General features: G+C 34.0%; 1 protein-coding gene across 1 annotated transcript in view; it reads right to left on the bottom strand.

The window, feature by feature from the left end:
* Positions 1-1,453: 1,453 nt before the first annotated feature.
* The window catches only part of LOC131989846 (serine/threonine-protein phosphatase PP1-beta catalytic subunit), a 39,129-nt gene continuing 25,099 nt past the window's right edge, over positions 1,454-15,483 (bottom strand). Inside the window, exons 2-8 of the mRNA XM_059355193.1 lie at positions 13,337-13,468; positions 11,841-12,071; positions 9,909-10,013; positions 8,503-8,574; positions 3,998-4,149; positions 3,134-3,268; positions 1,454-2,032 (exon numbers count right to left, since the gene is read on the bottom strand). Coding sequence (XP_059211176.1) covers positions 1,928-2,032; positions 3,134-3,268; positions 3,998-4,149; positions 8,503-8,574; positions 9,909-10,013; positions 11,841-12,071; positions 13,337-13,468 — 932 coding nt within the window. The 3' untranslated portion in view covers positions 1,454-1,927. The remainder of the gene's footprint in view (positions 2,033-3,133; positions 3,269-3,997; positions 4,150-8,502; positions 8,575-9,908; positions 10,014-11,840; positions 12,072-13,336; positions 13,469-15,483) is intronic.

Genomic DNA, 15,483 nt, shown 5'->3' with positions numbered 1-15,483 from the left:
CCTGTGTTTATTTATGTATTGGTGTTATTAGTATAATTGTTAATGTTTCTGTTTCTCTGCTTTTTTGCCTCCCTATATATTATTATAATACTATGTTTTTTGTTTTGTTTTGTATTTATTTTTATTTTTGTTTTGTGGGTTGTCTTTTTTGTGGTTCTTTGTTCTAATGTACCCTTTAAAAAACAAAAATGTGGAAAACAGCTGTGGAATAAGTTATGTCTTGTACTGATGCTTATGAATGCTAATTTCCAATTATATATATATATATATATATATATATATATATATATATGGCCCAAGACATCCAAAATTTGCTCATTCAACTCAAGATGACTGACTTTTTAAGTACAATAAAGCCCCCCGAAAGTCGATTTATTTAGAGAAAATAATAATTCCTGCAATTCCAACAGGGTCCTCACCGACCCTTGTGGTTGCTGCTTGGGCCCTAATTAATAACAAACCCTAATAATAAATAGTAAATGAGTTGGTGAGGCTTCAAATAAACATACATACTGTATAATTGCAAAAATGAGCACTAAACTCAAAAAAAAAAGTTGTGATTAAAAGAAGTTTTGGAGTTGAAATATAATATCACATAGATTTAATAGTCCCATGAAGATTTTTTTCTTTTTTCATGAAGATCAATGATAAACTGTTCATATTGTCAGTTAATTCAGTCCGAGTCATTTTTGTTAACTTTAAAGCATACTGCTAAATCAGACATCAAACCTGAAGTTATCTTATCTGGATCATCACATCTGGCTAACATGTTAGTCTGGATTAGTTAAACCAGGTTCCAACCAAGGTTATTATAGTTAACGAAAACTAACAAAATAACGAAAACTAAAATTGAAAAAACATTTTTGTTAACTGAAATAAAAATAAAAACAAGAGTTTTAAAAAAAAAAACGATAACTAACTGAAACTGTATTGTGAGGTTACAAAACTAACTAAAACTAACTAAAATTATAGTGAAAATGTCCTTAGTTTTCATCTTTGTCAACTTTTTTCATTCATAATTCAGTTTTTCTATTTCAACATGGAAGACATGGTAAATATGTTTACTGTGACTGGGATGTCTACACTCCAACCAAAATACAAAACACTCAGAACTGTAAGAGTTAATAACCTTATTGGGGCTGAGATGATAAACCAAAGGAAATAAAGGCACATACCCATTACAAAAAAACTAAAACTAATAAAAACTAAACTAAAACTAAGCATTTTCAATAAATAAAAAATAAACCAAAACTAGCAAACTCACTCTAAAAAATAACTAAAACTAATTGAATCTGAAAACAAAAATTCACAACGAAATTAAAACTAAAACTAATGAAAAATCCAAAACTATTATAACCTTGGTTCCAACAGGACAAGACCCATTTAATGTGAGGTGTTAATGTGTCTGAAGAAGTGATTTAACAGGAAAAAACACACAGAACACAGAGACTGATACATTTCCTGTATTATTTATTGAAAACCCAGCAGTCGTCATTATTAATACCTGTTGTGTCTGTACAGGCGGGGGAGTAAAGAGATGTGGTAAACTAAACTAGTCGTCATTCTGTTGTAAAGAAAATAAAAGGCAAAAGGACAAAAAGACAAAAAAAACAAACAAAAAAACACTCCGATATGCTACAGAATGACACCCTCGTATTTTTTCTTTTAACACTTTTTAAAAAATGTTACACAGATGCAGAAAAAAAAAGCATTGAGGAAGAAGAAGAGAGTGACAGCAGTTCAGAGGGAGATAAGAAAGAAAAAAAGAAAGACAGGTTTGGGGCGTGTCTTTTAAAATAGTTGTGTTCATCCGTTTTCCCTCTCTGCCAAATGTTGCTTTTACTGGTTTTGTGTTGTGAAAAGCCATCAGGAGACAATCGTCTCTCTCTCTCTCTCTCTCTGCGTCTCTTCCTCCCTCTGTCCTTCTTCATCGTTTCTTTGGAGGTTGGGCTGTGCGGGGAGGAGTGATGGGCCGACCCGAGTTCATCCCTCCGTACTGGTACTTGGCTTTCTTCTCAGATGGCTTCAGGATCTGAAGAACAGACGCGGGGAAGACAGGAAGCTTTATTTAACCCATAAGAACCCAGACCCAGTAATCCTTAAAAAAGGAAAAAAGTTATGGCGGATATATCACAGACCAAGTGGACCTTATGATATTTCTTATTTTTAAATAAAGAAACTAGAAACACAATGTTGCCTTTTTCTTTGCATCTCCACAACATATATAAAAATTGTGACATTAATAGCGCTGTTTAACAATAAATTCTTTTTTTAGATTTGTTTTTAACTAACAAAATAATATTAAATCAATAATAAATAAAACAAATAACCATCTGCTTTTTTTGTATTCATCTCCATAACATATATCACAATTGTGACTTTAATAGTGCTGTTAGACAACAAATTCCATTTCAGATTTGTTTTTAAGTAACAAAATAATAATAAAACGATAATAAATAAATATAAATAACACTGCCTTATTTGACGGCTTCTCAACAAGCTACTGTAGCTGCAGGACACTAACAAACACACTTATGTACTTGAGAAAAACATACATGAACATTACTAAAACATTTAAAATGTTTGTGACACCTGTGTCACCGTGGGTTCTTATGGGTTAAAGATATCATAACAATATGTTGTACGTGAATGCTGCTGCTAAATGTCTTAGAATGATTGATATTGTTTATCATGCTTCTTTGAGGTTCATTACTAACTGTAAGATGTCCACTCACCATTGTGAATTATATTCTGGGGTAGAATGGCCTGCTCTGGCCACTCGAAGGGCTAGTCATTGGTATACTTTCATTTATAAGGCAATATTGGGACTGCTGCCTTCGTACAGTACAGGCCAAAAGTTTGGACACACCTTCTCATTCAATGCGTTTCCTTTATTTTCATGACTATTTACATTGTAAATTCATCAAAACTATGAATGAACACATATGGAATTATGGACTTAACAAAAAAGTGTGAAATCACTGAAAACATGACTTATATTCTAGTAAGCAAAGTGTGGTTACTTTGAGGAATCTAAAATAGTGAAACGAGAAAATGAAGAAAACAAGGGTGGTCTGATATTTTTTTCCATGACTGTTTACACAGCCATGTCAGTGCTTTGAGCTAATCCTACCTGGAAGGAGCACATCAGGGTTTCATCCACGCTCATCATGCCGCCGGCGTTGTCGAACTCTCCACAGTAGTTTGGAGCCGAGAACAGAGTCACCAGCTGCCGCTTGGCAAAGAACTCATAACCATCTTCTACCACCTGGGGGCGCCAGACACACATCAGTCAAATTAAAAATAAAATGAACAATTCATAACGATGAACGACAGAACAATTCTGACCTGTTTCTTGTTCAAACAATATCTCATTGTGCACAAAATGAACCCAAAATGTGTACATTGTACAATAGTTTAATTGTGCAATAAAAGCTAAAAAAGATCACTCTCACTGTGCTGCACTTTCAAAATAAAAAAAGTAATTGTGCACAAAAATGAGAAATGTCATTGTCGTACAAAAATAATTGTTATAGTTGGTAAGTCTCATTGTTTTAATCAATGTATTTGCATCTTCCAAATATACTAGATTACTTGAGATACTTGAGATTTTTAAATAAGCTAAAATAAAGATTTTCAAACTTTACTTTTTATTTATATAGCGCTTTTCATACAAAGAAATGTAACACAAAGTGCTTTACAAAAAATAAGGATAAAAACAGACAATAACAATGACAAAACCCACCCTTCCCATCCCCACATACACATCTGTACGTACACACACATGCACATAGACACGCACGCACACACTCAGACTCACACACAGCACATTTTGATTTTGAATGCTTAAATATCATCTTTTCCGTTTTTTAATGTGCCCCTCTGATTAAACACTGGCCCCTGTTTGGCCCCCCACAGTAAAATTGATCTAGAACCGCCACCGTGTATACTTAACACAGATAACATGAGGCTGTGCATGTTTTGTGTATATAACCACCTGGTGGGCTCTGCAGATGAGGTCCAGGTCGTGGCGGTTCAGGAACTTGCTGACCACGTCGGCTCCGAATGTGAAGGAGACGCCGCGGTCGTTCTCTCCCCAGCCCTGGACGTCCTTATCGGGATCAGACCACAGCAGGTCACACAGCAGGCCTGGGAGGAAAAAACAACACAATGTTAACCTTCCTCTGGTGTAAGGGTGTCAGCGCCGACCCGTTTTAGGTTTTTTGTTATTAAACTTTTTATTTGAAGAAAAACAAAACAGCACATACATGTTGCTCTACATCTTGTAAACATGTCAAGTCTTTTCATCAAAACATAAAAAGAAAGAAATGGTTTTAAAAAATAAAAATAAAAAAAATAATATCAATAAAATCAAAATCACATCCTTGCAAAAGCATACTTATACCTAAATTGATAGGCAACTTGAAAATCCGTTTTAGGTTTCAAATGCATAAAAGTACCACAAAACTTTTCTTTATTCCATCAAGGCTTTTTGAGTTTGTGGCATGTTTTCTTTGATCTCTATTTAGTTGGTTTGATTTGCTTTATTGGTTGTTGTTTGTTTGCAAATCTACGTTTTGTATTTTTACTTATTCTGCTTTTCATTTTGTATTTGTATTTAAGTTCTATTTTTGAAAGAAAAAGTAAATATATACAGGTCAAAACTGACCCTAACACCATAGAAGTTAATAATATCAAAAAATCACACATACAAAAAAAATTAAATATTTGAGAGATGTCATCCAATACCCCTCAGTAACGGTCAGGTAACATAACAACATTTTATTTATTTATAATATATTCTCTTGAGGTTCATTTTTACCATTTAAAGAAAAATTTAAATAAGATGTATGCTGTCAAAAGAAAAGCCCACACCAAAAATATTAAAACTTTCATTCATTAGGAATTCTAACAACAAGAGGTAAGAAACAAATTGGATGATAAATAATTGTTTTGAGGGTATTTTATGAATCATTTAATACAGGGAATGTTTTAAGTCTCGTCTCAAGACCCATTTTTATTCCTTGGCTTTTTAACACTGCGTGAGTTTTGTGGTCCTCTGTGTCTTTTATTTCTTTTATTTCTTTTACTACTTTTAACTACGTCTTTTATTTTATTTTACTATGTTTATCTGTTTTGATTGTATTGTTTTATTTATGGCATCATTTTAGATTTATACACTTATTATTTATTGCTGATTGGTATATGGAATTGTTTGTTTTATTGTTGATTTTATGTACAGCACTTTGGAGACGTTTGTGTTGTTTAAATGTGCTATACAAATAAAGGGGGATTGGATTGGATTGGGATAGTTAGCTAACAAAAAAGCTAACAAAAAGAGCTAACAAAGCTAACAAAAGAGAAAGGTTAAGTCCATCTTCCTGACACTTAGTGCTGTCTGAGAGGCCTTTGCTGCCCCTCGTTCATTGTGGCACCATAAAGTTATATGTTCTTCTGCCTTTACAATACGTCAGGTATTAGAACACCAAGGCTGCTCTTTGTATACACACGTCGTCTTCACCTCCGCACTCTGAGTCTCCGAGAAAGACCATAAGAGGATGTGAGAGCCAGCGTCTGCCAGGCTCTGAACACTGGCTGCCTTATAAGGACACCTGGTCAGTGAATGGGGGGCAACGAGTCTCACTTCCACTGGTTTACTGCAGAACAGCACCAGTCCACCAGTAGCTGAGGAATCTTTTAATAAACTCCTTATCACTAATAAACATCTGTCCTACACATCAGCACATATAGGGAGGGATCATTGCATAAGAAAGAGGAGTGAATGTTTTTACTCCTCGGCTAAAAATAGAAGCAAGCATGCGTCATTCTGAGACTTTTTTAGCCAGTACGGGACCATTTCCTACCCTGAGAAGATTCAGAAGTACACTACCGGTCAAAAGTTTTAGAACACCCCAATTTTTCCAGTTTTTTATTGAAATTCAAGCAGTTCAAGTCAAATGAACAGCTTGAAAGGGTACAAAGTTAAGTGGTGAACTGCCAGAGGTAAATAAAAAAAGGTAAGCTTAACCAAAACTGAAAAATAATGTACATTTCAGAATTATACAAGTAGGCCTTTTTCAGGGAACAAGAAGTGGGTTAACAACTTAACTCTATGGAGTCTTGGGCTATTTTGTCCATTTTTATTCTTTTCATGTCTTTGTAAGTCATTTTGTGTCTTTTTTTGGTTATTTTGTGTCTTTTTTTTTTTCATTTTGTGTCTTTTGGTGTCTTTTTAGTCATTTTGTGTCTTTTTTTGTCATTTTGTGTCTTTTTTTTTGTCATTTTGTGTCTTTTTTTAGTCCTTTAGTCCAACATAAAATGTGGTTTTGAATCTTTTTTTTAACTTTCAAAACACTATCATGCTCAATAAAGAATTTTAAATGTTGCAAATGTGCATTAATTTCAGAGTACACTGAGACATTAAACTGCATCATTTTCAATTAAATTCTGGAAAAGTGTGTTCTAAAACTTTTGACCAGTAGTGTATGTGCCTAAATTTGTTTTCGACCCATCGGTTTATTGTTTTTCTTTCAAAAAATATAATAATAAAATGCGTTTTGACTTTGAATTTAGTGGTGACGCGTTATCATTTAACACAGAATGTCCATCTACAGCTGTTCTATCAAATAAAAAAAGAATATAAAAAAATCTAACAAAAAAAGAAAGTTACATTTGCATTTTGGAACATAGGACACAGAAAACTTAAACAACTATTTTGCCCATTCTGCCTTGTAACATAAATATAATCCTGATTTCAATGATTCAGTATATTTTATGTTCAAAGTGAAAAACTTTTGTTTTTGTAAATACTGTAAACACTTTCCGTTACTGGAAACAGTACCAGTCAACACACCTTCTCATTCAATGGTTTTTCTTTATTTTTATTATATTTTACACATTGTAAATTGCTATTTAAAAAAAAGTGGACTATGATGGAACACGTGGAATCGTATAGTAAAAACAAAAAGTGTTAAAACAAACCAGAACATGTTTTCGATTCTTCAAAGTAGCACCTGTTGCTTTGATGTACTCAAACACATTAAGAAACCACTAATTAACTCTTAACGAGGCGCACCTGGTAAACCGTTCCAGGTGACCAGCTCAAAGTGAGCAGAGCTGTCATCAAAGCAAAAGAACATATTCTGGTTTGTGTAACACTTTTTTTACACTACATAATTCCTTATGTGTCCTTTTTTTAACAGTTTTGATGTCTTCAGTACTAATCTACAATGAATTGGTTAAAACTATTGAATGAGAAATATTTCCAAACTTTTGACTGGTACTGTATGTTTTTTTTAGCATTCCAACTTTTTTTTTTTTTTTTTTTTTAAATCGGGGTTGGTGGAGTGTTTGTAAAGTTTTCAATGGAATATATGTCACAAATTGTATTAACTTTTGTGGAATCAGGGTTGTATTTATGTTACAAGGCAGAATGGGCTAAATAGTTGGTTAAGTCTGGAGTTTTATGTTGTCTCTCCATTTATGGAAGTTTTTTTTTTTTTTTTTTTAACTTTTTGCCTTTATTTGATAGGACAGCTCTGCTCTGTGTTGAATGATATGGGGTTGATTTCACAGAGAGCAGCTTTTTGTCTCTCAGTCTCTTCTGCTTTTAGATTTGGTAGAATTAAAAAAATAATACAGTAAACCTAATTTGTCTGTAGCGATCAGTGTATATACATGTATAAATTCAATATCAGCCAATCCAACGATGTTGAATTTTCCACTCTCTAATATTGGTATCCCAAAAACCCTGCATCAGTCAGGCTCTAAGGACAGAGTGGCCCTAAATGAATTAAATACAAAAAAGGGTTTTATTTTAGTCAAGAAGCAGCAATACTACGGAAGAAATACTCCATTACAATGGCACATGGTCAAGTTTTGTGCGTGTGTGTGTGTATGTGTGTGTGTTCTTGTACTTCCTACATAGTGAGGACCAGAACACGTTTTTAACCAACATTGTGAGGACATTTTTACAAAGTGAGTATATTTCGGCCGGCCCTCACTTCTTTAAAGGCTTTTTTTAGATTTCAGACTTTGTTTTTTAGGGTTAAAGGTTACATGATGATGATAATTATCTGAAACTGTATTGTGTGGTTACAAAACTAACTAAAATTATAGTGAAAATGTCCTTTGTTTTCGTCTTTGTCAACTTTTTTCATACATAATGAAGATGGATAAGGCAAAGGAAATAAAGGCAACATTTACTGTGACCTCTTTTAATCTCCCACCCAACAAATACCCCATTACAAAAAACTACAACTAACACTAAAACTAAAGCATTTCAAAAAATAAATACTAAACTAAAACTAGCAAACTGACTCTTAAAACTAACTGAATTTGAAAAAAAAAAAATTCACAACGAAATTAAAACTAAAACTAATGAAAAATCCAAAACTATTATAACCTGAGCAGGGAATTCACTGTTCCAATGAGGGTCCTCACAAAGATAGAAGTACAAGACTGTGTGTGTGTGTGTGTGTGTGTGTGTGTGTGTTGACCTACCTGTGTCGGGCACGTCTGTGGGTCTCATGATGCGTCTGATCTGCTCCATAGACTGCAGGTCTGGAGACAGACCTGTGGGCAAACCAAAGACATTAAACCACCACAGACAGTCAATCTGTTCACAAACCTCCACCTGCTCCTCTGCAGGTATTAACCCATATCACTGTGCTCTGACCCATTTAGCTCACATCAGATTAGTCTACAGCAGATAAGGTTCATGAACTTTATCTTTCATACTGTTGATCAAATATTACGGCAGCAAACAGGACAGAACAGTGAGGCCCGAGGACAAAACATCCAGGATGCAGACGTAAAATCCAGGAATTGTGCAAATATTATGAGATTTACCAGACAAACGTCTACATTAGGAGCTCCCAGTACAAAATAACAAGCAGATATATAATGCATAAATCGATACTCGGATACCAAAAATTTGTATTTGATTAGATGGTAATTTGCATCAGTATTAACAGAACTGCACTGTTTAATTACGGCTGTGCGCCCCCTTCCCTCATTAGCAAACACGTGAACGCTAGTTGACATTCAAAACAAACATGGCACGTTTTGTGGTCTTAAATAAATAAAGTAGAAGTGCCATATGGAAATATTTATCGTACCAGGAGAAGGCAAACGGTGTCAATAAGTCTATTTACAACAAATGCTACCGAGTGGTGGCAAACTGTTCGTAATCAGCCAATAGCAACATTAGCCGTCTGTTAAGTTATCTTTAAGCTAGCAGCTAATAATAAAACTAGCTAGGCAGCAAAAAGTTACCAGTCCTGCCTGTCTCTAATGTCAGCTGTTTCAACTATAAGTAATTAACTGATAGCAACATTAGCTGTCTGTTAAGCTAACGGCTAATAATAAAATGGGTAACGTTTATGTAGCAGCAAACTTTGTCAGTCCTGCCTGTATGTAATGTTAGTTAGCCACACTTATATTATTTTACTGGGTATTTTTTATCTGACTTCCTTACTTGCCGCTAGTGATCTTTCCACTCCCTCAGACAACTAATAATAATTTCTTGTCATTGTTGTTAGGGGAATTTTTTGCACTATATACCTCTTTTTTTGCACAAATCTATTGAATATATACCTTTTGCTGTGTGAATTGAACCTTTTGAATTGAGCATTTTTCCTAGAAAGTTAATGTTTAATTGTAAATATATATATATATATATATATATATATATATATATATATACATTTTTCACCCCGTACCACACAGTTAAGTTACTGTCTTTGTTTGTAGCATGATATCATTGATGCTATTGTTTATTTAAATAAAATAATTATGCCCCTTTAATTTTTTTGTAATTTCCCCCGTGTGGTATCAAAAATGGTTTAGAGTATGAAACTCCAGTCTGGTGACATGCATAATCACCACCAGTTCACCAACATGAATACCTCCGTGACAGCAGAAGATCTTCTCGTCCACTATGGCGGCGATGGGCAGGCAGTTGAAGCAGTCGGTGAATGTCTTCCACAGCTTGATGTTGAATCTGCGTTTACCTGCAGAATCCATGACAGTCAGTGTGAGTATTATTGATTCACTTCTTACGAAAGACTTTGACTTCACAATACATTTCAGTGAAACAGTAGAAGCCCTTTCTGTCAATACGATGAAAAGAAAACATTCTGTACGTCATTATAATGAGATTCTCTCAAAATAATGACATAGAATAACGGAGGCCACAGTGAGGACATTTGCCTCCGATAAGTAAACTCATGGTGTTATTGCTGCATTTGTCATATTCTCATTGTGTTGATCATACCAACTGCCATGTGTAGATGTACAGTTGAAACCAGAAGTTTAGCTTCCAAAGACATGACAGCATCATCTGAGCTTTCCCAAATTGTTTCAAGGCATAATAATGTTAGTGTGTGTAAACTTCTGACTTTGAAGAAAGTAATAAAAAATTGTCTAAAAAAATCCTTCCCTCATTATTCTGGCATTTAGCAAATAGAAATAATTTTGGTAATCCTAATGGACCTAAAACAGGAAAAGTGATTGTCTGATTTCATGTCAGACAGTGAGAAAAAAAGCATATGCGTCTTTTTATATAGTGTATGTAAACTTCTGGTTTCAACTGTATGTCGATTCTGTACAGAGCACCAGAACAAACACAAGATCTGTGCGCTTTTGGCCCATTGACTAAATAGTTCCAGGTCCTGATCAGAGCTGGTGCCTGATCTTGAACCAGTTCTTTACATCCAAAGAACCGTCTCTCAGCCTGAAAAACTGGTTCCAGAGTGGCACCAACTCTTTGCTGGTCTTGAATCACGAACAACTTACATCAGGGGCTTGGGGCGGGATTATCTGACCAAAAAGACCAATAAAACCATCTATCATTGATTGTATTTGATTTGTTTGGCTGCAATGTGATCAATAGGGCGCTAGCGTTAGCTTACAACAAAGGCTTACATTAACAATCTAACGTTCAATGTTAAGAACGTAATCGTTGTCCATAGCTATTGCACAATTATTGAAAAGATAATAATCTCCTTAATTTTATGACTTGACTCATGATTATTTTTCTTTCATTACAAAATCAAAACTATTCTGTTAAATGTTTGCATCAAGGCTGTTATTACCAAACTTTACGTTTAAAAAGTTATTTTTTTATTCCTTTGGAGTGCAGCTACGAACCATGGTTATTATAGTTAACGAAAACTAACGAAATAACGAAAACTAAAATTGAAAAAACATTTTCGTTAACTGAAATAAAAATAAAAACTAGAGTTTTTTAAAAAACGATAACTAATTGAAACTGTATTGTGTGGTTACAAAACTAACGAAAACTAACTAAAATTATAGTGAAAATGTCCTTAGTTTTCGTTTTTGTCAACTTTTTTCATTCATAATTCAGTGTTTCTATTTGAACATGCAACACATGGTAAATATGTTTACTGAGACTGTCTACACTCAAACCAAAATTCAAAACACTCAGAACTGTAAGAGTTAATAACCTTATTGAGGCTGAGATGATAAACCAAAGGAAATAAAGGCAAAATTTATTATGACCTCTTTGAATCGGGCACCCAACACATAGCCCATTACAAAAAAACTAAAACTAACACTAAAACTAATAAAAACTAAACTAAAACTAAGCATTTTCAAAAAATAAAAACTAAACTAAAACTAGAAAACTCACTCTAAAAACTAACTAAAACTAACTGAATTTGAAGACAAAAATTCACAACAAAATTAAAACTAAAACTAATGAAAAATCCAAAGCTATTATAACCTTCCTACGAACCTTATTGTCTGTTCTAAGTTCTACATAACAGAACCAGATGTACTGAAACGGCTCCACGGTACGAGAACAAAGCACTCACACTCGTCGTAGAAGCCATAGATGCGGTTGATGGAGGCACACTCGTGGTTGCCCCTGAGCAGGAAGAAGTTCTCGGGGTATTTGATCTTGTAGGCCAGCAGAAGGCAGATGGTCTCCAGAGACTGCTTCCCTCTGTCCACGTAGTCGCCCAGGAACAGGTAGTTAGCCTCCGGAGGGAAACCGCCGTACTCGAAGAGCCTCAGCAGGTCTGTGTACTGTCCATGGATATCACCTGGAGGGTGGAGAGGAGGCAGGGATGGATTAGAAGGGGATTATGAACAAAAAAGAAACGGTAACACTTTACAATAACCAACTGAGTAATGTTTATAGATGGTTTATAAACCAATTATTAACCATTTACAAAGTGATCTTAGTTGACTAAGAGGCCGAAGCCATGAAACTGAAAATTGAAGATTACTGTAAAAATAATAATAATAATAATACAACAAAAAAACACTAAAAAATTAATTTGTAATGTCCCATTATATTAATTTACATATTTCAATTGCCTTAATATTTGAAATAAAAAATATGTAGTAAAATAGGATAACACTTTACAATAACCATCTAAGTGATGTTTATAGATGGTTTATAAACCAGTTATTAACCATTTACAAAGTGCTATACATATTTCATCTTTAAATGTTTTCAACCAGTTTCTTAAAGGTATATGAATAATTTAAAAATCATTAACATACTTAATATGGTGTTAAAAATGTTATCATGAGTAAAACTAAAGCTATTAATTATAATTGAATTGTTTGTTAATGGTAAAGTAACTATAAACTTACATTAATATACCATCTATTTGCCATTTATAAATCATTTGGTTAGTTAAACATCAATAAATTATGTATTTACCATTCTAAATGGTTTATATACGGTTTATAAATGATAATTAAACATTAACCCTATAAAGCCAAGTTTTTGAGACCTATACATCATCAGTGTGATATTTTTTTCCTGAAAAACCTGATGTATACATGTGTGGAAGAAAAAAAAACTGAGCAACAAATTGCACAAAAATACAAGATATAGCAAAATTTATATGCAGGTTCCACTGGTGGATCAGTCATTGCTGCGTGAAAACTTCATATCAGCAGATGTATGATGTTGTGTTATATGGAAAAAAAATATTTTGCATGGTTGAGGAAAATGTTAAAAGAAAGTAAAGCCTTAAAAGGTTAAAAATGTTGGGTTTTATATGTTTTTGTTAGTTCAAGAAAAACAAACTGTAAGCAACAAATTGCACAAAAAGAACTGATGTATCAAATATGATACACATTAGAATCATATATCCCTATTGTTTTTGGATTTTTTTTTTAATTATCTGTCAGCAGGTTCAATAAACACTCAAGTTTAAAAAAAAAATTCTGGCAATTATTTAGTGGTTCAGGCTTTATAGGGTTAATAAACTATCTATTTACCATTTATAAATGATGGTTATTGTAAAGTGTTACCATAGAAACGACCAAGACTAAACGGGAGGCTACTAACCACAGATTTTGAGTGGAGCCTCCAGCTCCAGAAGGATCGGCTGGCTGAGGAAGATCTCCCGGGACTTGATGCAGAGGCCTCGCACCTCGGCCTCCGTCATCTGGACTATCTTCCCTGGACGACATCCTCGCACTGGTGGAGGAATTACAGAGGACGGTTAAAGAACAACTGCATGCGTTTTTAAATGAACTTCAGACTAAATATGCGGTTTAGTAAACAGGCGGAGGATGGAAACAGCTTGTGTGGGCTTTGTTCATGTTGTTGGGAGTGTTTTGGAGACGACTTCCTGTTGTGTAACTGAGGCAGAGAGAGGGGGGGGGGGGTCACGCCGGAGCATCCAGATTACATATCAGACGGATCAGATACGAGACTTGTAATACAGTCAGGGGCTCAGCAAAGCTTGATAAATGAGGTTAATTGATTCTTGACTTCTCTAATCAGTCATTTATCACCTTTTCACTAAATATCAGCTAGCAAAATCAAGAACAAATTCAAGCACTTTGCAAACCGAAAGTATCTAGACTCTCAAAGCCTTTATCATGGCAGCTTAATTGTTACTATAAATGCAACTGCAAGGAGTCACATTTACAGAATTTTCACTCAATCCATAAATGTATATTGACATTTATTTTACCAGCTTTTCACTGTATATTTGATCTGGGTTAATGTTACTCAACAGACAAACATGACTATACTGTTTCCTTTCAAATAGTAAAAGTAAAGTAATATACGTTGGTTTACATGAGTGATTGTGCCAATGAAACATCAGAATATGTTGAAAATCAAGTATGAAAATGTGCTAAATCCTTAATGAATTAAAGTAAGCGGTAGCTTAATTTAACAGCAAAACTATATCGAAACATCTACTGAAACTTTAAAAGGTATAATCCAGGTCTCATTTATCCACTTTTATGCTCACTAATTCCAAAACACATGCATTTTTGCCAACATCAATGAGTCATCAGAGGAACATTGTTTCAGAGAAACAGCACGTCTGTCCCAACATATACATACACTACCGGTCAAAAGTTTTAGAACACCCCAATTATTCCAGTTTTTTATTGAAATTCAAACAGTTCAAGTCAAATGAACAGCTTGAAAGGGTACAAAGGTAAGTGGTGAACTGCCAGAGGTAAATAAAAAAGGTAAGGTTAACCAAAACTGAAAAATAACGTACATTTCAGAATTATACAAGTAGGCCTTTTTTTCAGGGAACAAGAAATGGGTTAACAACTTAACTCTATGGAGTCTTGGGCTATTTTGTCCATTTTTGAATTATTTTCATGTCTTTGTAAGTCATTTTGTGTCTTTTTTTAGTCATGTTGTATCTTTTGGTGTCTTTTTTTGGTCATTTTGTGTCCTTTTTTTGTCCTTTAGTCCAACATAAAATGTGATTTTGAACCTTTTTTTAACTTTCAAAACACTATCATGCTCAATAAAGAATTTTAAATGTTGCAAATGTGCATTAATTTCAGAGTACACTGAGACATTAAACTGCATAATTTTCAATTAAATTCTGGAAAAGTTGGTGTGTTCTAAAACTTTTGACCAGTAGTGTATATCAGATGTGTTGAGGAAAATCAGGTTGTAGCTTGCAGTCTACTGTACCAAACTCAAAAAGTTGACTTTTTTTAGCGACAATGTATTCCAACTTTATTCTGGTCATTTCTACTTTTTTCTCCAAGTGCATTAATGCATTTTCTTTTTTGCATTTTTTCCCTCCTCTCGTTATTTTTTTGTCCCCCTTTTGTCCTGGCCCTAACCCTCTTCAGTAGAGGACAGAGCTTTTCCAGGGTTTGTGAAAAACATATCAGCACATATGCAGCAGGAGGTGGTGAAAATGGTTCTGGCATCCTCCCATATAGGGCTAGGAGATTTATTGATATATACAAAATGTATCGATATATTTTTAAATGTGATATGGAATTAGCCCATATTGCATATATCGATAAAGTTCAAATTTGTGCTGTGATCCTTCCTCCAGACAAGCTGCTTTATATATAAATGATGCCCTTACTAGGGTTTGTCATATTTAGTTATTTTGTAATGTTCGTTATTTTTTTCCTCATATAAATATATTTATTTCGATAAAAGATTGTTTTATTTCATAGGCTTTTTTTTATTTAAGATATTTTTTATTTAAATGT

The sequence above is a fragment of the Centropristis striata genome, chromosome 17, assembly GCF_030273125.1.
Source record: "Centropristis striata isolate RG_2023a ecotype Rhode Island chromosome 17, C.striata_1.0, whole genome shotgun sequence".
NCBI classification, from domain to species: Eukaryota; Metazoa; Chordata; class Actinopteri; order Perciformes; family Serranidae; genus Centropristis; species Centropristis striata.
The sequence above is the reverse complement of the archived record's forward strand: the minus strand, read 5'-3'. Positions and strand labels throughout refer to the sequence as shown.